Source organism: Grampus griseus, assembly GCF_964374135.1.
Source record: "Grampus griseus genome assembly, chromosome: 11".
NCBI classification, from domain to species: Eukaryota; Metazoa; Chordata; class Mammalia; order Artiodactyla; family Delphinidae; genus Grampus; species Grampus griseus.
Window position 1 is genome coordinate 94,085,014 of NC_139005.1, and position 26,166 is coordinate 94,111,179.

The 26,166-nt window shown below is 38.9% G+C and overlaps 1 protein-coding gene across 1 annotated transcript in view; it reads right to left on the reverse strand.

Annotated features, from left to right (window-relative positions):
• ENTHD1 (ENTH domain containing 1) overlaps window positions 1-26,166 on the reverse strand; it is a gene marked incomplete at its 5' end in the record, with an annotated part of 98,170 nt that overhangs the window by 19,097 nt on the left and 52,907 nt on the right. Inside the window, one exon of the mRNA XM_082665074.1 lies at window positions 22,247-22,370. Within this exon, the coding sequence (XP_082521200.1) occupies window positions 22,247-22,370 (124 nt within the window). The remainder of the gene's footprint in view (window positions 1-22,246; window positions 22,371-26,166) is intronic.

Genomic DNA, 26,166 nt, shown 5'->3' on the forward strand with positions numbered 1-26,166 from the left:
TGGAGATCTGCTGATCAGTGCAGGCAGGTGAGGAAGCTACCTGAAGCCGGGCCACGCGCCTCCTGAAAGGAACAGTAGGTGTGATCTTCAGAGCTCACACGGGTGGGGAGTTCACGCATCCACTAGCCAGTGGGAGACCTCATCATTCACAGGACACTAGTTAGAGTAACACACATTGCTGGTGGGAATGTAAGAGGGTGCAATTACTTTGGGAAACAGTTTGGCTGACGCAGCATTCCACTCCTAGGTATTTGCCAATAGAAAACAAAGTTTAAGTCCTCACAAAGACTTCTTCATGAATGTTTTTCTGTTTGGTTGGTTGGGGTTTTTTTGTTGTTGTTGTTTTAATTTTCTGGCTGAGCCGCATGGCACGTGGGATCTTAGTTCCCCGACCAGGGATCAAACCCGCACCCTCTGCATTGGAAGCGTGGATTCTTAACCACTGGACCGCCAGGGAATTCCCAAGACTTCTGACAGACAAAATCTGAAAACAACCCAAATGTCCCTCAATAGGTGAGCGGATAAACAAATTATGGTATACCCATACAATGAAATATCACTCAACAATAAAAATGAGTGAATTATTGATGCACACAACTTCAAAATAATTAGGCCAGACAGTGAAATAAGACAGACAAAAAAGCACCTACTGTATAAATCCATTTATATAAATTCTAGAAAATCCATAAAATCTATAATGACAGGAAGTAGATTGGTGATTACACAGGAACAGGGAAGGGGCAAGGCAGGGAAGGGCAGGTGTAAGGATTGCCAAGGGCACAAGGAAACTTTGGGGGATGATGAGTATTATCTTGATTGTGGTTGTCATTTCATGGGTATATACATATGTCAAAACTTATCAAATTATACACTTTAAATATTTACATTGATTGTATGATAATTATATTTCAGTAAAGCTGCCAGAACCATAACTGGTACACCGTTTTGTCTCTTTACTGGATTCGGGCTGATACAGTACTTTAGGTAAATTATTGCTATATCTTTAAATTAAATTCTCTAGGGCTGGGAGAGAATAGAAATAAGGAAAAGCAACCAGGAGACCAGAGGAATTCAGATTCTAAGGTTAATTTAATACCAAAACAAGTACCACGAAACTACACATTCAGGCACTGTGTGAGGTTTAGAGGTACAAATATGTCAAAGAGGTTCAAGGAAGTCTTCTGAAAGAGGTAGTGTTTGAGCCGAGCTGAAAGGAGGAGAAGTCAACCAAGATGAGAAAGATGGGAAGGGTGTCCAAGTAGATGGGACAACCTCAGCAAAGCAAAGAAGGTTACAGACAGCGTGGGGCGGGGGAAAGCAGGGCAGATACAAACCATTCGGTGGTACTAGAGCAAAGTGTGTGGCAGAGGGGAGGAGTGAAATCTGGAGGGAAAGGAAGGAGCCAGGGCCAGGGGGCCTCATGACTGACAGGCAGGAGTGATGAGGAAGAAGGAAATTGAAATCTCAAGACACTCCTTGAAACTCATTCCTCTGTGGTTGCTTCAGCTGAACTCTGCTGGCTCCTCCATCTCACTAAGCAATCTTTTCAATGTTCCTCCCTGGCTCTGTTTCCTCTAAAATGTAGACAGTCTATCCTTGGCCCCTTTCTTTTCTGCCTCTGCAATACCCCAGGGCGACGTCATCTATTACCATACTTAAAGGAGGATGAGATCTATCACCTGTAAGCAAGTAATTCACACATTTTAATTCTCAGCTCTGACTCCTGCTGAGTTTCAGCCCTAAATACATAGTCATGCCTCTGCACAGGGCAGTCTCACTACCCTCCAGCCTCCTCATCCTTGGGTGTTTGTTCTACCTCTATTAATATGACCATGAACCTCCCAGTCACACAGGTTATTTTGGAGCATAGCTGCTCCCACAGCCTCTAAAAGGTCTCCCCGCCCTGTCCCCTCAGTTCAATCGGCACAGCACAGCCAGAGTGACATTTCCAAACTGAAAATCTGGTCATTTTCTTTCCAATACTTCTTCAAACTATTTAATATGGTTTACAAGGCCCTTCATAAATCAGTCCCCATTTACCTCTCGTCTCGTTTTGTACTACTTTTCCTAAAACCGTATGATTCTGCTATGCTTAACTTCTCCCGGTTCCTCACATTTACCGTGCTCCTTCCAGGCACCAAGTCTTCACCCACACTGTTCCTCCTGCCTGAAATGCTCTCGTGCCTCTTTATACCTGACTCCAGCTTCCAGGGCGATGGCCATTAGGCGGACATACACTTTCACGTCTCTCTGGTTTTGCTCATGCTCTTCCCTCAGTCCAGAATATCCTCATCCTTACCCTTCTCTATCAAAAACGATTTCACTCTTCTAAACTCAATTCAAATACTACCTCCTTTGTAAAGTCTTTTCTATATCCTCAAAGTTAAAATGAATCCCTCTTTTCTTTGCTTTTGCATACTACAATGTGAATATTCATATTTTCACTTATTATTTCAAATTTTATTCATTCGACAAATATTTATTACGTATTAGTATGTGGCAGGCAATAAGCTCTGGTATCAGCAATAAACAAATCTGTGGTTGACGACCTGTTAGAGCTTGTTGACAGCTCTGGCACCCCTGGAGGCTGAACACCCGCGCAGGGCACACATCCTGTTCAACTTGTTCAACCTGTAACTGACCGGTGGAGTATCTAAACAGTCACTTGATAAATGTTTGTTCAAGGAATCATTATCTGGATGATCTAGTCACTAAAAGAAACTTGACTATAGGACAGGAGAAGTCTTAGAGGACATTCTAATTCAGTCCCTTCGTGATACACAGGACAACCTGAGACTTCCAGAGATTAGGTGACTTGCCAGGATCACATAATGATTAAAGGGCAGAAGTAGGACTAGAACCCCAGATTCCTGAATTCTAAACCAATGTTCTTTTTAGGGGAGTAAAAGAAGGACTAAAGAGTGTGGTAGAACCAGCTGCGCCAAGTACTTCTTTACCACAGTTGTTGTAATGGTGCATAACTGTGAAGCGACTGGGTTCAGGCCATTTGTCCCTGGGGCTGCCTTTAGGGATGCGGGGCCTTGCAGAGGGGGACAGAGTTAAGCTGGCCTGTGTATCTGTGCCTGTTTGTCTTCTCCCAGGAAGGGATATGGCGTAGATTTTTTCTTGGATTCATATAAAGAATGAACAGCATTTATGGAGAATTTTCTGAAGCCCAGGAGAACCTGTGGGGATTTGATGGAGAACAGCAAAATGTCTTTTTGTTTGAACACAAAGCGCATAAATGGATACTCTGTAAACACTAAAGGGTTTGTTTCGTGAGGGCCTCCCAGCTTTCTCTGGGAGAGAATTTCTCTGAATTCCACTGGAAAGGCAGAGAGGAGCACAGAGTGAACTAATCTGGTTGGCTTGCTTTCTCTGGTTTCTCATTTTCTTTCAATTTAAACCTGAATGTCAAAAAGCTTTATTCTCAAGTATATATCCAGCAGACTCCTGGATGGGAAGCCCAGTATTAAATTATGAGACTGTACCCCGTCTCTTTATTGTACAGTGATTTACACCTGCTAATATACTTGATTAATGCAAAATAGGACCTTGAAATGTCAGTCATATTAAAGCTGGTTTGGATATTCTTGACAGTTATCTTTAGGAAGAAGCTTGTTCCCTATGCAAGACATCAGACAGCATATTTAAATGCAGACTTATCACCGAAATGCCTGAAGCAAGGAAAAAAAAAAACCCACCACCAACACACCTCCACGCTTTTGAGCCTAAGGACAAAAGAGAAATAGCTATGCTGTCGAAGGTACTGAAAATGTTTTTGCTAGTTCGGAGACAATGATGAAATCATTTTTAAAAGAGAACATCAGATTTAATTCTGAGTTGAGAGACTTTGCCTACAGATAGGAACATTCCCATACTGGTAACACTTTTTCATTTTTCAAGAATTCCACTGCCTTGTTTCAGGTACTATAATCACTGCAAATTATTTTATATTCTATTATATTGTGAATCTAATAATGGGTGTTATATTGCAGCAGAGCTATTGCTGTGATCAGTTCTCCTGTTAGTCTGATACACAGTATCCAATTACAGCTACAAAGCAGAGAGTGGGCATGCATGACAAGAGGTGGATGCCAAAATACGTCCTTCTGTAGTTTAAAACTGTAACTGAAGGAGCTTCTACTTCAGTAATTATGTTAACCAAAGGAAATAGGACCTGAAGATAATAAGGCACATATACAATGGAATATTACTCAGCCATAAAAAGAAAGAAAACTGAGCTATTTGTAGTGAGGTGGATGGACCTAGAGTCTGTCAAACAGAGTGAGCAAGTCAGAAAGAGGAAAACAAATACCATATGCTAACAGATATATATGGAATCTAAAAAAAAAAAATGGTTCCGAAGAACCTAGGGGCAGGACAGGAATAAAGACGCAGACGTAGAGAATGGACTTGAGGACACGGGGAGGGGGAAGGGTAAGCTGGGATGAAGTGAGAGAGTGGCATTGACATATATACACTACCAGATGTAAAATAGACAGCTAGTGGGAAGCAGCCGCATAGCACAGGGAGATCAGCTCAGTGCTTTGTGTCCCCCTAGAGGGGTGGGATAGGGAGGGTGGGAGGGAGATGCAAGAGGGAGGAGATATGGGGATATATGTATAGCTGATTCACTTTGTTATAAAGCAGAAACTAACACACCATTGTAAAGCAATTATACTCCAATAAAGATGTTAAAAAAAAAAAGACAATAAGGTCATTTTGCTACGAGGCCAGAGTTATAAATTATTAACATGGAGGGGTGATTTGAATTGCTCATTAATATATTGGTTTAAAGTAGACAGGCCATTAATTTAAAATGGATATTTAATGTGAACATTAAATAACATGTTTGACATGAAAATCTTTATATTTACCTTACAATATATATATAAAGCCCCAAATAATCATAATAAGTTAGAATAGCTATACTCTCTATATGATCTATGATAAGTGTGTGTATGCCATATGTGTATGTGTGGGTGTATATACACACAGTTGTAGGTTCTGAGAATTTTTTTATCGTATATCATTATATTTAACTGTAGTATATATTATATCCAAGTATTAACATAAGAAAACATATTTGGAAAATACAGCTATGAAATATGCGAAGTATATTTACTACTTTTGATATAAATTTGAGATAATGGTTTAGTGTCTCACAGAAAAATATGGACACATTTAAAATTAAGGTGCTTTTCTTTAAAAATCTTCAAGTGGGACGGCTGAAGACTTTCAGGCCACGAAAATGGATCACAATGAATGGATTATAAAATAGGCAGATACACGATGCTCATTATTAAATTCTACACCATAGTTATGGTTCCAACAATAATAAAAACTATAATTTCCCTCAGTAGATTATCGTTATCAAAACTGAAGCTAGAAATGTCTTCGGGAAGCTGGTGGTCATTACCTATGTCCATTTTTCTGTTTTTTAGGCTAGAGTTTAAGTGGATCTGGTCTCTGGCATGCTAAGGTCTCCACGTGCTACAGGGCACACTCTAGGCTGACCAAGATGGGCAGGTGCCTGAAGTGTTTGTGACCATCCAACCAAATCTTGTAATGACAATAAAACCCTACAGGTGACTCCAGGAGAGTAAAATATTAAGCTAAATTGGGTCAGACGTTTAATTCTGACATGAATTAAATATATGAGATGTGTGAAATGGTATCCGGCCCACAGTAAACGAATAAACAGGTACTGTATTTTGGGACAGTCTAAAGAGCTGGCATTACGAGGGAGTCCCCACCATGGCCCTGCCTGGAAGCAGACTGGAACCCGAACACACCAGTACTCTCCCTTCTCCCCAGAAATTTCTGTATTCACAGACCACAAGCACGACGCATGCTCTTTGTACCCACTGGTTCTTGGTATCTGAGACCAAGAGACCTGGTGTGCCGTGGAAAGATGACGATGAGGTGAGGAACTACAGTTCTCAAACATTTTCCCCATTAGATGTACAGACCAATAATAAACTTTTTTACCTCAGTACTGATTATAAATCATGTCTAAGTCTGCAATACCGCAACGAACCTTTAAATATCATTTAAATTGTGAATTCAAGTGAAGTGCTATTTCTCATGAAGCATGAGTGCTCCATTACTCAAAATAAGCATACACAAAACCCTGACCTATTAAAACTTCAAGTATTATATAATCTATGTCCTTTTGGAAAACACCTTACTGAATACCTGATGACAGGTACCTTTTCTCTCCCCCCAGCAAAGGGGGATGGTCCTTGTTCTTATAGCTCTCTGCATATATATATATATATATATATATATATATATATATATATATATATATATGAGTCCAGGAAGATTCCACATGCCGCAGAGCAACTAAGCCCCTGTGCCACAGCTACTGAGCCTGCTCTCTAGAGCCCGTAAACCACAACTACTGAGCCCATGTGCCACAACTACTGAAGCCCGTGTGCCTAGAGCCCATGCTCCGCAACAAGAGAAGCCACTGCAATGAGAAGCCCATGCACTGCAATGAAAAGTAGCCCCCACTCGCTGCAACTAGAGAAGGCCCACGCACAGCAACGAAGACCCAATGCAGCCAAAAAGAAATTAAATAAATAAATAAATAAATAAATAAATAAATACTTCCACATATGGATTTGGTATATGATATCTATTTTATTATTAGCTCCTAAGGAAAAAGAGAGTCAGAAAGAGTCCATTTTAACATCCGAATACACATACGTAGTCTGGCAGAGTCCAAAGTTAATATTAACCCACCTTCTGAATCATTATTCAGAGACTTTAGAACCCTGTAACTCTAACTTGCCCCTCTCCTCAGTTATGTGCTGTTGTTACAGCTAGCATTTCGGTTCTTCTTCTAGCACCACAAATTAAATGTTATAATTATTTTTTAAAAACGGTATTTGTTTAGATTGACCTATATGTTTACCAATGTCTTTGCTCACCATTCCTTCTTAAACTTCAGACTTTCCTTTTGGAATCATTTCCTTCTTCCTGAAATATATGTTTATAAGTTCCTTTACTGAGGGTCTGTGGTGGTAAACTCAGTTTTTGTTTATTTGAAGTGTCTTTTTTTTTTTTTTGAAAAGGAATTTATTTCACTCTTGTTCTTAAATGATTACACACTTTACGTTGACAGATATTTTCTCAGAGAATAGAGACAGTATTATTCCCTGTCTTCTGGCTTCTAATGTTGCTGTTGAAAAGTCTGCTTTGGTATTGTTTCATAAATAATTTGTCTTTCTTTCTTTCTTTGGTGTTCCACAGGTTCACTATGATATGAGAGTTTGAAAATTTTTTTAAATTATTTATCCTATTTGGTATATATTATGCTTCCTGTATCTTTGGATTCATGTCTTTCATCAGTTCTGGAAAAATTATCTCCCATATCTTATCAAACTTTGTCTCTCTTTCTACATATATCTTCTCTCCCTCTGGGACTGTAATTGGCTATATTAAATTTCATTTATCATTTGTGTCTTAAGTTTTCTTTAATATTTTCCATCCTCTTTGCCTCCTTGCTGCATTCTAGGGAATATCTTCTAATACACACTCCAATTCAGTAATTCTCATGTCAGTTTTATCTGATCTATTGTTTAATCCATCCACATCCACTGGGTTTTTACTCGGAAATAATTTTATTTTTCCTTTCTGCAAGTTTTATTTGGTTATTTCCCAAATCTGTCTAGTCATCTGTCCCTTACTGATTTCATTTTTTTTTTTCTTAAACATTTCATACTCAGCTCATGTCTGAAATCCTTGGAAGCTAAATCTGCTGTTCGCGACTTTGTTGACTCTCAGTCATGCAGGCTTATTCCTTGTGTTCTGGTGGTCACTGATGATGACATCGTGTTTGGCCAAGGTTAATCTGTAAGAGTGGGGTCTAAACTGGGCCTGCTTTCCTCCAGAAAGGATCTGCGTTTTTGTCGGGAGCCGGGACAACAGACCTCAAGCACTTTAGCCCCCGAGCTAATGCAGAAGTCTGAGGTTCCGCTCCACTCCCTCCCTTGCCACAGACTCATTCAAGCCTTAGTTTTCTGATTGTGGATGCTGATATCAGCATTTGCCTTCAGGGAAAACTGTCTTTGATTCCTTTAAACTCTCAGCTCCCCACTCTAATCAGGTTTCAGTTCTCGGGTTCATTTCGTTTTTGCATTTTTGTTCTGTTTTGCCCTTAGAGATTTCCTTTAGCTCCCATGAACCCAACAGTGCATTAAAAAGTATCTTTTATTCCAGAATCTAGAGGTTTTGTTTGTTTGTTTGTTGCAAGAGGACCTTCAGAGTGTCTAGTCCACCACATTGCTGAAAATGAAGTAAGTCAGGAGTACAGTTTTTACCCTGTAGATAATGAAAAGCCATTAAAGGCTGTTTTGAGGATTTGTGTGCTATACAGATGGCTGTGGAGACTATGTGGAAGATAGACAGGAGTGAGATTTAGGCAAAGAGATCACTGACAAAGGTGTTCTAACAGTGCAGGTAACAGATGACAAGAGCCCACACAGTAGGGGCAGAGATAACAGTTAAGATATGATCATCATAGAACTGTCACAATTTAGTGATTGAATATTTCTGAATAATCAATCTTTTCCCAAGTTTTCCTAAGATTATCATAGAACTGATGCAATTTAGTGATTGAATATTTCTGAATAATCAATCTTTTCCCAAGTTTATGGGTAGCAAAGGATTGGTAACTATTAGTATCAAAGTATTAAGTGCTCCTTTCTGGGTTTTTCTTTTCTAAATTAATTGAGTCAAATACCTCCAGGAAGCAAAACACCTTTTTAAATCCATATTTATTCAAAACATTTGACCTTGGCATGAGCCACAACTCAGCTATCAAGATTTGTAACTGCTGTAGCCCTTTGCTTATCTTGTCTCAAGGCTACACTGCATGCTGGTCCAAAAGAAACACCTGCTACAGAACTCTAAGGCACTTACAGAGTGCCTTCGCAGTACAATAGTGCTATCATATTACACACGAGGTCATTCACTATCTACTTCATCCAGTCCTCTAAAGTGCCCATATACCCTGTTTACAGAAGGTAGTAACATGAAGAGGGAAAATCAAGCACCACTATTTCCATTTTGTTAAAACTGCTAACTTCAGGGAAACAAAACTGTAGCTTGAACATGTTAGACACGCTGGACTGTGATCAACAAGAATGGCAAAAAGATTAACTACCAGATTTCTCTCTGAGTTTTATTAAGGGATCAGGCGTGTCTGACGATGACTTACATTCAAGGTTTGTTGTGCTTTTTTGAAATAGTAATAAAATTCTCAGATCTCTGAAATGCACAGCAGACATAACCACCATCCAGAAAGCAGTTAGAATCTTTAATTAGGTGTCTCAAGGAAAGAGAGACTGATTAAAGAAACAGGAAAAACAATCGTCTAAGTTCGAATTCAGTTATTTTAGTGTCCTGATATTCAATATTTCCAGAACAAATACAGAACTTTCAATGTATGTCTCATAGGCACCTCAAGTGTAACATATCCAAAATGTAACTCTTAATATATCCTCAAACCTGTTCTCTCCTGTCCTGCCCTTCTCAGTAAATGGCACCATCACATATTCACTTCCCAAAGGCAGAAAACTAGTAATCATCTTTGTCTCCATCCTTTTCCTCATGCTGACAACCAACCGTCAGGAGATCCTGAGGGCTGAACTCTAGAGCGCACATACCATTACAAACAATAAAAATAACAGCAACACTCCTTATTAGTATCAAAATTAACAAAATATGTGGCTCTATTGAATAGAATTCTGTTTCAATAAAGAATCAACAATACTGAGTATTCCTCCCTCTATATCTATTTCATTCCACATTTACCCTGAGCACATCCCCAAGCTTCTGCTCTTTTCTCTTCAATATCTTACCAATTCTGACTCATCCATTATTGAATTCAATAAAGATTAATTGAGAGCCTACTATGTGCTGGGCATTGTGCTAGAAACTGGGGTTACAAGGGTGAAAGGATGATGAGTGAAGTGCTAACAGACATGGTCTTCCTCCCCACAAGTCCCACACATACTGAATCCCCAAGGCCCCTTCCCCAAGCACAGTCACCTAAATATGAAGCTGCCATTGCCCAGCAGGAAGTTTCATGGTGGGTCTGGAGATGAAAGACTTGAGTTGAAAACAAACAAAAGCCAGATTAACTTGTAACAGAGGGAATCTGGGGAGAATATTGGTTTAGCTTGTTTTCCCCCCTCCTCCCAAGCATCTACCTGAGACTAAAGATCTTCTGAGAGGGGAGATAAACAGAGGAAGCAAGACTTAGGTACTGGAGAGGGAGCTCTTGCATCCTGAGCCTGTCCAGGGCCGTCTTGGGAGTTGGGGAAACCAAGGAAGGGCCAGTCATCCATCTATCCAACAAGCACCTACCATTAGCTAGCTCTTTTTGGAACTGAGCATTCAGCAATGAACAAAACAGAGAAAAATTCTTTCCCTCATGCTGCTTTCACTCTGAGGATGAAGAGGATTTCTGTTTGTTTCCCAGGTGGAGCCTGGAAAAGTAAGCAACATTTTGGAATGCCCACCCATCTTCACCTCACACCAGCAGAAGAGGATGGAAGCAGAAGAACAGAAATGCAAGTAGGGGGTCTGGGAAGAGGGCATCTGAGTCAGCCACTCAGAATCTCCCACTGCGTGAGAGGTTATATGCTCTGCCATCGGGAAATTTAAGATTATCTTGAATTACAAAAAAAAAAAAAAAAAATACAGCTACTCCTTTTGGCACACTTGACGTCATGGCTTGAAAATATGCCGGCGACTCAAGCACGAGTTAAGATGCCACCTCTGCCTTTGAGGGCTCTTCCATCTCTCTGACAGCCCCTTGTCTTTCTTCACCGCTAAGATAGCCCCTCGGCACTCTCTCTGCCCTCCAGACCCTCCTCCCTCTAAAACTCACTAACTTGAGTAACAACATCTAGGAAATGGGGGGTGGGGGTGGGGTAGGGGGGAGGCGTGGGGGAGGATCGTCCATGCTGTGTCTCTGGGTTCCTGCCACACCACAGACAGATCCTGCTTTCAGACCAGATTTGAAATGATACGAAAGGAAAAGCTACATAAATAATATCTGGACCAACACCAATGCCCACATGCATTCCCTCTCTAAATCCATGAACATTATTTAAAATTGTATGTGTTTCCTCCTTTTAAATAGACTTTTTTAAAGCTAATATAACTATCAAGTGTCAATGAGGGATGAGGGAAATCCCACAAATTTTCAGAAGGTAACTGCTGGTAGCGAACCTCACTGGTGAACTTGGAGCACACACGTTATGCTGCTCTTCTTTTAAAAAACTGTGATGCAGGGAGATCAGCTCGGTGCTTTGTGACCACCTAGAGGGGTGGGGTAGGGAGGGTGGGAGGGAGACGCAAGAGGGAGGAGATATGGGGATACATGTATATGTATAGCTGATTCACTTTGTTATACAGCAGAAACTAACACACTATTGTAAAGCAATTATACTCCAATAAAGATGTTAAAAAAAAAAACTGTGATGAATCTTCTCTGAAGACACTTTTAAAAGCATATGCAAAAAATACAGAAAGAGCAAGAGGATGACGATACTCAATTTAGGGGCATTTCAAATGATACTTTTTTAGCCAACAATTATTTAGTGGAGCACTTACTATGGAGTAAGCACTGGATCAGAGGCAGAGCACACAAGACACAGACCTTCTCTCAAAAAAAAAAAACATAGTCTAGTTGGTTTGATGACAGAGGAAATAATGGGTAGTGACAATACAGCAGAATCAGTGCGGATGTGGAGCACACGCAGAGTGCCATGAGATCCCGGATGAGGAGCAATAACTCTGCCTCCAGCACGTCAGAAAAGGCTTCCTGGGAGAAGCCACATCTTAGCTGAACCCTAAGGATTCAAATGAATAGGAATGGAGAACAGAGGAATGAGCATATGCAAAGTGTGAGAGAGCATCCACAGCTAGACCACTGCGTGTGATGGAGGAGGAAGGAGGTGAAAGGTAGACTGGAGAGGAGAGCAGAGGCCAATGCCAGAAGGAGCTTATCCGCCAGGCTAAGGCGTTAGACTTCATCCTAAGGGGAGCTCCTCAGCACTCTGACCACATCAGAGGTGCATTTTAGAAATGTTCTTAGTCTCTAGTTCTGTTCTGACCCCTGACTGCTCTTTCTAACTTGCCCTCCTCCAATCCTTTCTTTACACTGCATCCGCAGTCGTCTTCCTAAAGCAAGGATCTGGTTATATCATGTCCTTGCTTAAAACACTTCAAAGGCTCCCCATCGTTCTCCAGACACAACTGAAACTCCTCAGCGTGGCTTATAAGGAGACCGGGCACACATGCCGGTCTTAGTCTGTTAGGGCTGCTGTGACAAAGTACCACAGACTGGGGAGATTATAAACAACAGCAATTTCTTTCTCACAGTTCTGGAGGCTGAAGTCTGAGATCAAGGTGCCAGCATAGTTGGGTTCTGGTGAAGGTGCTCTTCCTGGTAACAGGCTGCTGACTTCTCACTGTGTACTCAGCCGGTGGAAGGGGCTGGGGAGCTCTGTGAGGTCTTTTGTATTGTATAAGATCAACAATTCCATTCACCTCCATCCTCATGACATAATTACCTCCCAAAGGCCAAAGTCGTTTTAGAGGAAACGACTAAAATAAAGTCTTAGTCGGGAGACCAGAAGGAAGAGCCCTCAGGCACATACCACTCAACATCAACACAGATCCCAACAGGAAGAAACGTACCTTGAATCTTCCGCAGGAAGTGACACTACCTTACTAGAGTCAGCAGGAGGAAGGAAGAATTTCTCCTTGCCTGGCAGCAGCTCAGCCAGTGAGAGACTGTCACAACTCAGCCAATGAAAAGCCACTACACTTTGAACTTCCAGTTTCCTCCAATGGACTTTCTGTTTGTAACAGTCCCTCCCAACTTCCCCTTCCCCTCTATAAAAGAGTTTCCTCTGCTTTGCTTTACTAGACTTGCATATGGCTTGCCATAGTTGCATGTCCAAATTGCAATTCTTTGTTTTCTTGACTAACTTGCTTTGCCAATAAAATAACCGGCTGTTTTACTGCTTTAGGTTAACACTCCTAATACCATCAACTTGGACATTAGGTTTTCAACATATGACTGGGGATGGACACAAACATTCAGACCATAGCAAGACCACCTTGCCCAGGAAGCTCTGGATTTACATCTATTATTCTGGCATAATTATTAGTTGTGCCTCCTTTCACTCTCAAAAGTATCCTGGTTTGGACAAAAAAATTATATGGTCACCTTTATTGATAAGACTCTGCTTACCTCTCTGGTTTCATCTGGCACCTCTCCTATCATCCACTTAATCCTAAGGCCCTACTAAATTTATTTCAGTTCTTTAAACCTGCCCAGCTTCCTCTTACCCCATCCTACATAAAGGCAGGGATCTTGTCATCACTGGATATCCAGCAGTTAGCACAGTGCCTGGCACATAGTAGGTATTCAGTAAATAGCTGTAGGATGCATAATTTGCTCACTCTCGGAAATAGATATATAGCCATTTGTTTCACTCAAATAAAGTCAAATTGGGACTTATACACCTGAGATGTCACAGTCATTTGATGAAGAACTTGTCACCTTAGTTTACATTGAGCTTGATTCTCCTAATTTGAAATGTCTAAGGGTTATACCATATTTTTTATAATACACACACTCATTAGTAACATAGAAAAAGATTTAGGTGGGATGGCTTCTTGACCTAAAATGCATAAATAATTCAAAAGTTAGTGTCTCTTTTAATCATCAAAATGATGAAAAAACTTGGCTACTGCATGGCAAATAAAAGGTGGCATCTTTAAATGTAGTTACCATCCTTCTAGTCTTTTAATTATTTAACTGACTTCTGCAAATGATTGTGGCTTTGCCCTATTTATTTCAAGAAAAACCCATTTAATAGTTTCATTTATGTCTGTTTTTCACACACAAATCATGTTTTCCATATTTTTGAAGTAAAAAAGTGGGAACAATTAAATTTAAGAAAAGATTTTAATTGGATTTCTTCACCAACCATATAATACACAGTTACTATGTTGATAACCTCTCAAATTTCTGTAGTCAGTTCTCTAATTAAAAACATGCTTTGCAATGCTCTGATGACTGATAGAAAGATACTTTCAGGGAAATGCGAAAGCATATAGCAACTGCCCTCAAAATGGAAGCCCTTAATGTAATGCACCTGCTTGAACAGCATCATACACACCTAGAAGTGGCAAAGAGCAGAGCTCAAAGTCAGAGCTAAGGCAGTGGTAGAGTCACTATGGTACCTGTGGGTGGTCTGCAGAACCCCTGGATCAAACGATCCTCTTAATAAATCAAATAGACACGTAAGTAATATAGCACATCAGATGATAAGTGTTACAGGGAAAATAGAGCAGGGAAGAGAGAGAGGGAGCGCCAGCGGAAGTGATGAAGGGCCAATTTGTAACACTGTGTTCAGGAAAGCCTCCCTAGGCTGTAACATTTCAGCAGGACCTGAAAAGAGTGACAGTGAGAGCCAGAGAGTGAGAGAGAGAACACCATGTGTGTGGGACTCAGAAGTGGCCTTCAGAAAAAAGGCACTTCCTTGGCATGCTGTAAAAGGAAGTTTAAAGGCTCCAGGAGATGGGACCATTGGAACGATCCTATTATTATGTACAGCATGCTCAGATACCTTCTAATTGCCTTGGAATATACGCTCTTCACCAACGCGCTAAAAAATGTATTGTGATGGGGCACAAGCATTATTGAAGAGCCTGTAGTGCTTGTCATCTGTGGGCTAGAGATGACCATAGGGATGATGCAGTGGGATTGGGTTCTCTGATCTCAGTGGGAATAATGGCGTCCCGGAGTGGTAATAGCCAGATGCTACCGCCTAACTCGTAGAGACAAGCTAGGCACGACAACCATAGTAGACACAGGGATGCAATGACATCAGTTTTTTGTTTGTTTGATGTTTTTTACTTTCAGGGATGTATAGTAATGGTTAACGAATCACAAGATGGATACAAAATAGGTGGGCAGCCTACTAAGTGTTGCTTGATATATATAGGTGGAAAACCTAATTAGTGTCATCATGGGAGGAGTCACAGCCTCTTACTCAATTCCTAAACTGAAGCCAGTTCACAGAGCCAGAACCTCCTGATTGAGGGGAAGGTCAGATCCCTTTGAGAAAGAATCCTGAAATGCCCACCACAGGTATATATGGTAAATCTTCCCCTAAGCCTTCCCTAGAGGACCTGAAGCCATTTACAACAATGACTGTCCTTGGAAAGGGAAATACACAGAATTTTCTGGTCTTGTTCGATACTGGCTCTTAACTGACACTAATCTCTGGAGATCCAACAATGCCATTATCCTCTACTAAGTGGGGATTTATGGAAATCCGGTGGCACGTGAAGTCTCTGCCTAGGCTCCAAGTCACAATGGGTCCAGTAAAACCACAGACCTACCTCTAGTTATTTCCATGGTCTCAGAATGTATAATAGGAATAGATACACTTAGTAACTGGCAGAATCCCATTAGTTCCACAACCCATGGAGTTCAGGCTATTACGTTTAGAAGGACTAGATAGAAACCCCTAGAATTAATTACACCTCCTCACTCCAAAAAATATTTTGGGGGAAACTGCAGACATTAGCGCTACCATCAAAGACTTGAAAGTTGTAGGGGTGGTGATTCTTGTTTTTCTGAAGAGCCAGATGGTTTGTGGAGAATGACCAGAGATTATTGCAAATATAATCAGGTGGTGATCAGCCAGTAACAGCTGCAATTCCAGCTGTGGTATCTTTACTAGAGCAAATCAACACAGCCCCTGGCATCTAATGTCCAGTTATTGGTCTAGATATGTTCCTTTAAAAATCTCTATTAATAAAGATAATTAGAATCAGGCTTCGTGTGGCAGGGACACAGTAAACCTTTACTGTCTTGCCTCACAGTGTCTTTTAACAGAGACCAGACAGACCTGGATTTTCTTGATATCCCATAGAACATCACACTGGTCCATTGCATTGATGACACAATGCTAACTGGACTTATTAAGCAGGAAGTAACAAACCCTCTTGGTGCTACATGCATGCAGAAGGTGGGAGAGAAACCCTAGGAAAGTTCTAGGGCTGCCACATCTGTGGAGTTTTCAGAGTATTCAATGGTCTGGAGTGTGTCAGGATACCCCCCTGGAAGTGAGAGACAAGCTGCTGCCCCTCGAACTGTCCAACACAAAGAAAAAAAAACACAGTAACATGGGTGTCTTGGAATTTTGGAGGCAACGTATACCACATTTGGGTGTGATGCTCTGACCATTTCCTGCCATTTTTTAGTGGAGATCAAAGCAAGAAAAGGTTCTGCAACAGGCCCAGGCCACTGTATAAGCTGCCCTGCCAGGTGGACCTTATAACCTAGAACCAGTGCTAGTGCCCAAGGCAGAGAAAGATGTTAAGCAGAGTCTCTCATGAGCCCCAATAGGAAAATCACAAAGCTGACCTCTAGGGCTTTGGAGTAAAGCCATATCTTCTTTTGCCTACACCACAGGACACCAAATGACTATGTGCCCATCATGTAATGGGTGTTATCTGGTCCACAGAACACACAGCATCATTCTATTGTAAAATCAAACGGAATAGATGAGACCAGACCAAGCCAGAAGGCCCATGTAAACTATTCAAGCAGATGTCTCAGACTCCATGGAACCTGCTCCCATTCTTTTACTGCTTCCCCTTCAACTTACACCTACAGCTCCATGGAGAACTGCCAGTTAAGAGAGAAAAGTATAGGACTGGTTTACAGGTATATCTGCAAGGAATGCTGGCACTAGCCAGAAGTGGTTAACTGCTAAATCAGAGCCTCACTCAGAAGTGCCCTAAAAGACAGTAGGAAGATCTTCCTAGTAGACAGAATTGCAAACAGACGCACACTTCACATGGAAGGCAAGATGCAATCCATGGCTGAGGGTGCTATCAGGGACTTGGAAAGAATAAGATTGGAACACTGGTGACAAAGAAATATGTGGATGAACCTTCAGGATGTATGTGCACACTGTGTGAAGATGCTCATGTCCCATATAAATGGTTGCCAGAAGACATTTCACTGCAGAAGAGGTTCTCAAAAATCAGATGGGCAAGATGCTCTGTTTAATGGATGTCAACCATCCTCTTTCCTTAGTCACTCTAGTGGTTATACAATGGGCTTTTGCAGTGTGGCAGGGGTGGAGACTATGCAGGGGCTGCCACAACTTCTGAAATGCCCAACCTGCTAAGAGTAGAGGTTAATGCTACATCCCTAGCATGGCACCCTTTCCCAGGGAAAACAGCAAATTAATTACCTGGTGTCAGGTTGATTATATTGGACTCCTCCATTATAAAGGGAGTAGTCCTTTGTCTTCATAAGGAGACACACATATTCCGGGTGCAGATTTGTCTTCCCTGCCTGCAGCCCTTCTGCCAGCACCATTAGTGAACATACAGAATACCTTATCTACTTTCACATCATCTCACAAACAACCCTACACAAACTATTCCAGGGTATAAAAAAAGAGCAAACACCTTCCAAATCTTTTTATGAGTCTGGCAACATCTCAGTATCAAAACACAACAAAGAAAATATGAGAAAAGACAGTCCTGGTTAATTTCACTCGTAGATACAGATGCAAAACTCCTAAATATAACATTAGCAAATCAAACCCAGCAATATATATAAAAGATAATATATCATCACCAAATTGAGTTTATTCCAGAAATTCAAGGTTGTTTTAATATTTGGAAATCAACTAACTTACAAAATTAACAGCTTAAAGGAGAAAAACCTATAACCATCAATATAGATATTAAAAATGGATAAAATTCAACATATTGATGTATTCATGATAAAACCGTTAACAAATTATAAATTGAGATCTGCAAAAAACATACAGTAAACCCGTCTTAATGGCAAATGCTGAAATCATTCTCTTTAAGATTCAGACCAAATCTAGGAAGGCCACAATCACACTTTCTGTTCAGCACTGCCTGAGTGGTTCTGCCTAGCATGGCAAGGTAAGAAAATAAAATACAAAGTATGGTTTACAAATGTGAAACAAATCTGCCATCATTCACAGATGATATGATTTTCAACATAAGAAATCTAGACAAATCTACAAATAAATTAGGAAAATTGATAAGAGTTAGTTAAGCAAGGTTACTGGTTATAAAATCAATATACAAAAATTAGTTCCACTCATTTTCACAATCAACAAACTGCTAGAAAATACAGTTTATAAAATTATATATTTTACAGTAGCAACAAAAAATATATAAAGTACCGAGGACTAAATTTAACAAAAGCTATATAAGAGTTGTATGGGAAAAAAAACTATAAAATATAATACATTGAAGAAGACTTAAATAAACAGAATAATTTGATATCGCAAAGAGGTCACTTCTCCAAATTGATTTAAAGATTGGTAGTGCCAATAAAAACTCTAACAGGTTTTTTTCGAGGAACTTGACAAGTTTTTTGTGGGAAAGCAAAGGGTCAAAAAAAGACAAAACACTAATAAGTGAAAAGTCATCAAGAATTATTATAAAGGTAGAGTAATTAAAACTATCTGTTGGTGCAGGGATAACCAAATAACTTATGGAACAGAATAGAGGGTCCAGAAGCAAATCCATGCATATGTGTAAACTTGCTTTAGGCTATAGATGGTATATTTCAGTTCATCAGGGGAAAGGGCAGACTTTGCAATAAATGATGCTGGGACAGCTGGTTATCCATCTAGAAGTAAAAATGAACTCTTGTTTCAATCATACACAAAACCCAACTCCAGCTGCGTTGAGTTGTGGAAAGCAAAACTATGAAAATTTTAGCCTACATATAAATATCTTATGATCTTGAGATAAGAAAGAATTTTTAAAAATCACAAGATACAAAAAAGTACAAACTATAAAGACTAAAATTCTACCTCATTAAAACTGAGAACTTCTGCTACCAGAAAATTACTAGAGCTCATCACTGAATTCAGTAAAGTTGCTGGATACAAAATTAACGTACAGAGATCTGTTGCATTTCTATACACTAATAATATACACTAACTATACACTTTCTGAAATATCAGAAAGAGAAATTAAGGAAACAATTCCATTTACTATTGCATCAAAAAGAATAAAATACCTAGGAATAAACCTACTTAAGGAGGCAAAACACCTGTACTCCAAAAACTATAAGACACTGATGAAAGAAACTGAAGATGACACAAATGGAAAGATATACTGTGTTCTTGGATTGGAAGAGTCAATATTGTTAAAATGACCATACTAGCCAAGGCAATCTACAGATTCAATGCAATCCCTATCAAATTACTGATGGCATTTTTCACAGAACTAGAACAAAATATTTTAAAATTTGTTTGAAGACACAAAAGATGTTGAATAGCCAAAATAATCTTGAGAAAGAAGCTGGGCCTTGCTGTTTGAATAGGATTTTGTTAAACATTATTTGATGGAGAACTGTGGCAGACTGTATATTCCAAAGATGACCGTGCTAATACACATCCCATCCCATATGCTTTTCTTTCAATATGCCATTGACAGTTGTCCATGGAGGGGTAGGCATCTACGTACCCTCCCTTTGAACTTTGGCAAGTCTTTTCTATTGCCTTGATAAACTGAATGGGGAGGAAGTTCACAGCATGACTTTGAGATTACTCAGCTCCTGCCTGGTCCTTTCTTTCACAGGATGTTCAACCTTGGAACCCAGCCACCATGCTATGAGGAAGCCCAAACTAACCCACGTGGAGAGATTTACATAAAGAGGTGCATGTGGAGAGAAGGTGAGGGCCCCAGCTGACACAGCAAAGCATCAACTACCAGACACGTAAGTGAATGAGGCTTCAGATGATTCCTGTCCCCAGCATTTGTGTTCTCGGGCTGAAGCCCAGACATAATATCACAGAACAGAGACAAGTCATCCTCACTGTGCCCTGTCCTAATTCTTGACCCAGAGAATCCATGAGCGGAATAAATGGTTATTTTGTGCCATGAAAGTTTTAGAGCAATGTGTTACACAGCTGAAGTAACTGGAACAAAGACATTCTAAAGAGAAAGTAATAGAAGGTCATAAAGTATTGTGAATACTGGCAGTATTGGGTGATGAGGCCAAAAAAGGTGGGCTGGGACCAGACTATGAAAAGTCTTACATGACAGTATAAAAAAACAGACTTATGGGCAGTGGAGAATTGTTGAAAGTTTTTAAGCTGGAAAATGAAATGCTAAGATCTACATTTGCAAGATATCTCTGAGATCAGTGTGAAGGAAAGACTGGAAAAAAGAAAGACTCAAAAGTAGGAAAACCTCCTCCAATTAAGATGAGTCCTAAACAAGTAAAATGGTGGAATCCCTCAAGTGACATGTTTTGTGACCTTCTTCCTCTTAAGGGTTGCCTCTGATGCTCATTTATACTCAAATTCACTTGTATTAAAATGCTGGCAGAGAGAAACATGTAACACAAAAACCTGCACAAGGATATGTACGGCAGCTTTATTTATAATTGCCAGAACTTGGACACAACCAAGATGTTCTTCAGTAGGTAAACAGATAAATACTCTAGTATATCTTATTCAGCACTAAAAAGAAACGAGTTATTAAGCCATGAAAAGACAAGGAGGTACCTTAAATGCACATTACTAAGTGAAAGAAGCCAATCTGAAAAGGTTACATACTGCATGATTCTAACTATATGACTTTCTGGAAAAGGCAAAACTATGAAGACAATTAAAATATCAGTGGTTTCCAGGGGTTAGAGGGGAGGGAGGAATGAATAGGCAGAACACAGAGGATTTTTAGAGCAAAGAAATACTCTGTACAATACTATAATGGTAGATACATGTCTTATACATTTGTCAAAACCCATAAAATGTACTCCACTGAGAATGAACCAAAATGAAAAGTATGGTCTTTGGGTGATTAAAAAAAGTGTTAAAGTAGGTTCACTGATTGCAGCAAACGTACCACTCTGGTGCGGGATGCTGATAGTGGGGAAGCTGTGCTCGTTTGGGGACAAGGGTTATATGGGGAAATCTTGGTACTTTCCTTCAATTTTGCTGTGAACCTAAAACTGCTCTAAAAAATAAAGTCTATTCAAAAATATTAGGGGGTGGAAATGTTAGGAGATATTAAAATACAAAAACATTTTCCTTACTGTTCTTCTTTCAAACTTCTGGATCTGGATCAGTGTATTGTAACCACTTATAACCAATTATTCATGTGAATAATGCCAACCTTGTACTACAGATATCACCATAACCCACAATTTCTTGTTTTGGGGTCTATTAAAATATCCTCATCATTCTCACAACTGGCTTTATAAGAAAGCCATGAACTATATACATATACGTGAACTATATACATATGAACTTGTAATATAAACCTATACTAATAAACTTCAGTTTTAATATTTTGGATATCAGGGTGCTATATAAGGGGAAAATTGAGGTGCATGGTCCAAAGATGAGGGAGAAGATGTAACTCAGAACGTAAGGAGCCAACTCTGTGAAAAGGAAAAGGATGCCTGGATGGATATAAAAGCAAAGATATACAAGGGAATAAAAGCTACTGAGAACGTTTTGTTCTCATCCTGGCAGATCTTTCATCCTATTTTCTGAGAAAATCAAGAGGAAGAATGTATTGAAAACTGAGAGTTCGTGGAGGATAGATGGGATGGAGTGGCTCGACAGTGGATCAATCAGACCTTGAGCAGCAGTAGAGCCCAGTTGGAATTTGATACCGTAATTTATTGGAGGCCAGTTTTGGATAATTTTGTACTGTGCCATTCTCTAATGTTAATTACTCAAGAGATGATTAACCAATTTGTGGTATACCATGCATCATGCTTTTTCATATTTTCATCTAATGCTTGCTTCTGAAAAATATCATAATTTAAACTCTTCATCAAAGAGAAGATTAATACAAACAAGAGAAGGAACTAAAATGAAATTTTCTGCTTTAAAAAAATTTATAAAAGATTTAAGCCTTGTAGTTAATAATTTTTGAAATAAAACAATGAAAGAGAAAAAAACATTGAAACAAATGGTAAAATAAGGTTACAGGATCTTGATCCTGTGTGGGTTGAATTTATCCATGCTAACCCGGTCCCTCATGACCAAAGTTAAATTAAAGCCACTGTTGCTATATTTAACAAAATAAAATCTGATGAAAAACAATTCCTGTCCAGTGTTTCTTATTCATGTTTCTGAGTAAAAATTTTATTCTTTACCTAATTTACCTGCATCCCAGAGGTTACAGACATCTGTTTGCCCTTCTGACAACCATGTAGTTGACGAGATAATGGAAGTAGGAATTGTCGGCAAAACTGGCTTTGGATCATCCTCATAAAATAACATCAGGTCCTTATGGAAAACAAGAGAACACACATGAAAGTAGAAAAATAATTAACCCCACTGCTTCAATATGCTACAACGAATGGACAATTTATAGAGATACAATGTGCCTCTATGTGCTAACATCGTCGTAAATACATTTTGACTGAAAGAACTTGCACGTAAGTTATCCACACATGGGTGTCCACTTAGTGTTGGGTGGTATTCTGCCCTTAAGAATCCCCACTCCCTTTGCAGCAACATGGATGGACCTAGAGAATATTATGCTTAGTGAAATCACTTATATATGGAATCTAAAAAATAATGCAAATGAACATATATTCAAAACAGAAACAGACATATATATAGAAAACAAACTAGTGGTTACCAAAGGGGAGAGGCAAGGGGGAGGGGCAAATTAGGGGTATGGGATTAAGAGATACAAACTACCATGTATAAAATAGATAAACAACAAGGATATACTGTATAGGACAGGGAATTATAGTCATTATCTTGTAATAACTTTTAATGGAGTGTATCTGTAAAAATACTGAACCACTATGCTGAACACCTGAAATTAACATAATATTGTAAATCAACTATACTTCAATTGAAATAAATAAATAAATAATAAAAAACTATACCTTCCAAGTATAAAAAAAGATTCTCACTCCTTGCTAAAGACACCTGGTACAGACAAGCAATGATTTTGTTTGGGGCATTAACTTTCCCTACCACTCCTTGGGCATCCTTATAACGTACTATCTCAGAGGCCAATTATTCTGTTTTATTGGTAGTAACAAAGCTACCTGTGTGTATCTTTTATCCATATTTAAAATTTTAAACTTTTTATCACGGAGTAAAAAGTAGACAATAATCCAATCATGTAGGTTAAACAACAATCAACTCACAGCCAGTCTTGTTTTATTTACCACTCGTGTTTTATTTTGAAGCAAATCTTAGATATATCACTTATTTCAACATGTATCTCTAAACGATAAGAACTCTTTAACAATAATAATTATTTTACACCTGTAAACTTTACAATAATTCCTTAATGTCATCAATTATAAACTGTTCAGATTTTCAATTTAACCTAAGTATCATAAACAGGTTTTTCTACAGCTAGTCTGGAAACGGACCCAAACAAAGTCTACACAGTGGGACTGGTTGACCTGTCTTTCTTCCCCCATGAATGGGTTGACCTGTCTTTCTTCCCTCATGAATGGGGGATAATTCTTTTTGCCGTACTTTATTGAGGTATAATTAACATATAGTAAATGCAAAACCTTAAGTGTAAAGCTCAGTAACTTTTAGCATTATGTGTATATTTACATAACCACATTTCCTTGACTCCAGAAAGTTCCATCAAGCTACTTTCCAGTTGATACCATACCCCCGCCACCAGTAAACAGTATTCTACCTTCTATCACCATCAATAAGTTTGCCTGTTCTTGAACTTCATATAAATGTCATCATACCCTATATATTCTTTTGTATCTGATTCCCACTGCTTAACATAATATTTGTGAGATTCATCCATATTTTGTGTGTATCGGTAGCTTGTTTTTCTGTAAGAAGTATTCCATTGCATGAAAATATCTCAATTTGTTTATCCATTCTCCTGCATATGGACATTTGGGGTGTTTCCATATTTCAGCTATTATGAATAAAGCTACTATGAATATTCTTGCACAAATCTTTTTGGGGCCAAATGCACTCATTAATCCTGGATATTTACACAGGAGTAGGATGACTAGGTCATAGGATAGGTTTATTTTTAACTTCATTAGAAACTGTCAAACCACTTTCCAAGTGATTTGCCACTTTTCATAATTCAGCTTTTATTCTGAAGTCATTGTAGATTCATATCCAGTTGTAAGAAATAATACAGAGAGATCTTGTGTATCCTTTATCCAGTTTCCCTTAAAGGCAACATCTTGCAAAATTATAGTACAATATCATATCTAGGATATTGACATTGATATGATCGAAATACAGAACATTTCTATCACCATAAGGCTCCTTCCTGATGCCTTTTTATTACCATGCTCTGCTCCCCACAACTACTAATTTATTCTTCATTTCTGTAATTTCGACATTTGAAGAATGTTACATAAATGGAATCATACAGGATGTAACCTTTTGGGATTGGCTTTTTTCACCTGGCATAATTCCCGGAGATTCATCCAAGTTGTTGCATGTATCAGTAACTTGTTCCTTTTTATTGTCAAGTAGTGTCCATGGTATAGATGTATCACAGTTGGTTTAACCTGTTATAGGCCATCTAGATTGTTTCCAGAATTGTGCTATAATAAAGTTGCTGTGAACACAGTGTACAGTGTATGAAAATAAGTTTTCATATCTCTGAGATAAATGCCTACCAGTGAAAATGCTGGGTCTTATGGTAGCTACATATTTAGTTTTATAAGAAACTGTCAAACTGTTTTCCAGAGTAGCTGTACAATTTTACATTCCCACCAGTGATACATGAGGGATCCAGTATCTCTGCATGATCACCAGCATTTGGTGTTGTCACTGTTTTTTATTTTAGCTATTTTGATATTTCATATTTCAAAATTATATATTCCTAAAGGCTAATGATGTTGATCTTTCCATCTGTTTATCTGTTACCTGTATTTGCTGAAATGACTGTTTATATCATTTGCCCATTTTCTAATTGGATTGTTTGTTTTTTAACTGTTGGGTCTTGAGACTTCTTTATATACTCCAGGTATTAGTTCTTTGCTGGTTATGTGGTTTGCAAATGTTTTCTCCCAGTTTGTGGTTTGCCTTTACATCCTCTTAACAGAGTCTTTCACAGAGCAAAATTTTTCAAATTGTGATGAGGTCTGACATCATTTTTGTTTTCTTTTATGGATCATGCTTTTGGCCAGCCCTAGACCCCAAGACTTTTCTCAAATATTTTTCTTAAAGTTTTATAGCTTCTCATTTTACAGTTAAATCTGTGATCCATTTGGAGTGAATTTCTGTATAAGGTTTAAGTTGAGTTTCATGGTTTTGCCTATGAATGTCTAGCTGCTCCAATATCATTTGATGAAAAAGTTATCCTTCTCCTTTGAATTTCTTTTGCACTTTGTCAAAAATCAGTTGGCTATATTTGTGTGGGTCTATTTCTTGGTTCTCAATTCTGTTCCACTGACCTAAGTGTCTCTCTATCAATACCACACTCCCTTGATTACAGTAGCTATGCAGTAGGCTTTAATATCAGGCAGAGTGATTACTCCCATTTTTTTTTTTTTTTTCCCAAGATGGTTTAAGCTATTCTAGGCCCTGTGCCTTTACATACAAAATTTATTTATTTATTTATTTTTAAAAATCTTTTGGCCATGCTGTGCAGCATGTGGGATCTTAGTTCCCAACCAGGGATCAAACCCATGCCCCCTGCATTGGAAGCACAGAGTCTTAACCACTGGACCACCAGAGAAGTCCCTCCATACAAATTTTAGAATAAGCTTATTATCTATGTCTACAAAAACTTTGCTGAAATTTTAACAGGAAGTGCATCAAACCTATAGAGTAATTAGGGGCAGTTTTACTATGATATCTTTACTTTGTGGAGTCTTCCAATCCATGAACATGGTAGGTGTTTAATTGGGTGGTTTTAATTTCTTTCATCAGTATTTTATAATTTTCAGTATACTGATCCTGTACAGGTTTTGTTATAATTATACCTAAGGACTTCATTCCAGGGAAGTGATTATAAATGGCATATGTCTTAATTTCAGTTACTGTTAGTATATGTTCACTGTTAGTATATAAAAATGCAATTGATTTATGTACGTTGATCTTATATCCTACAACC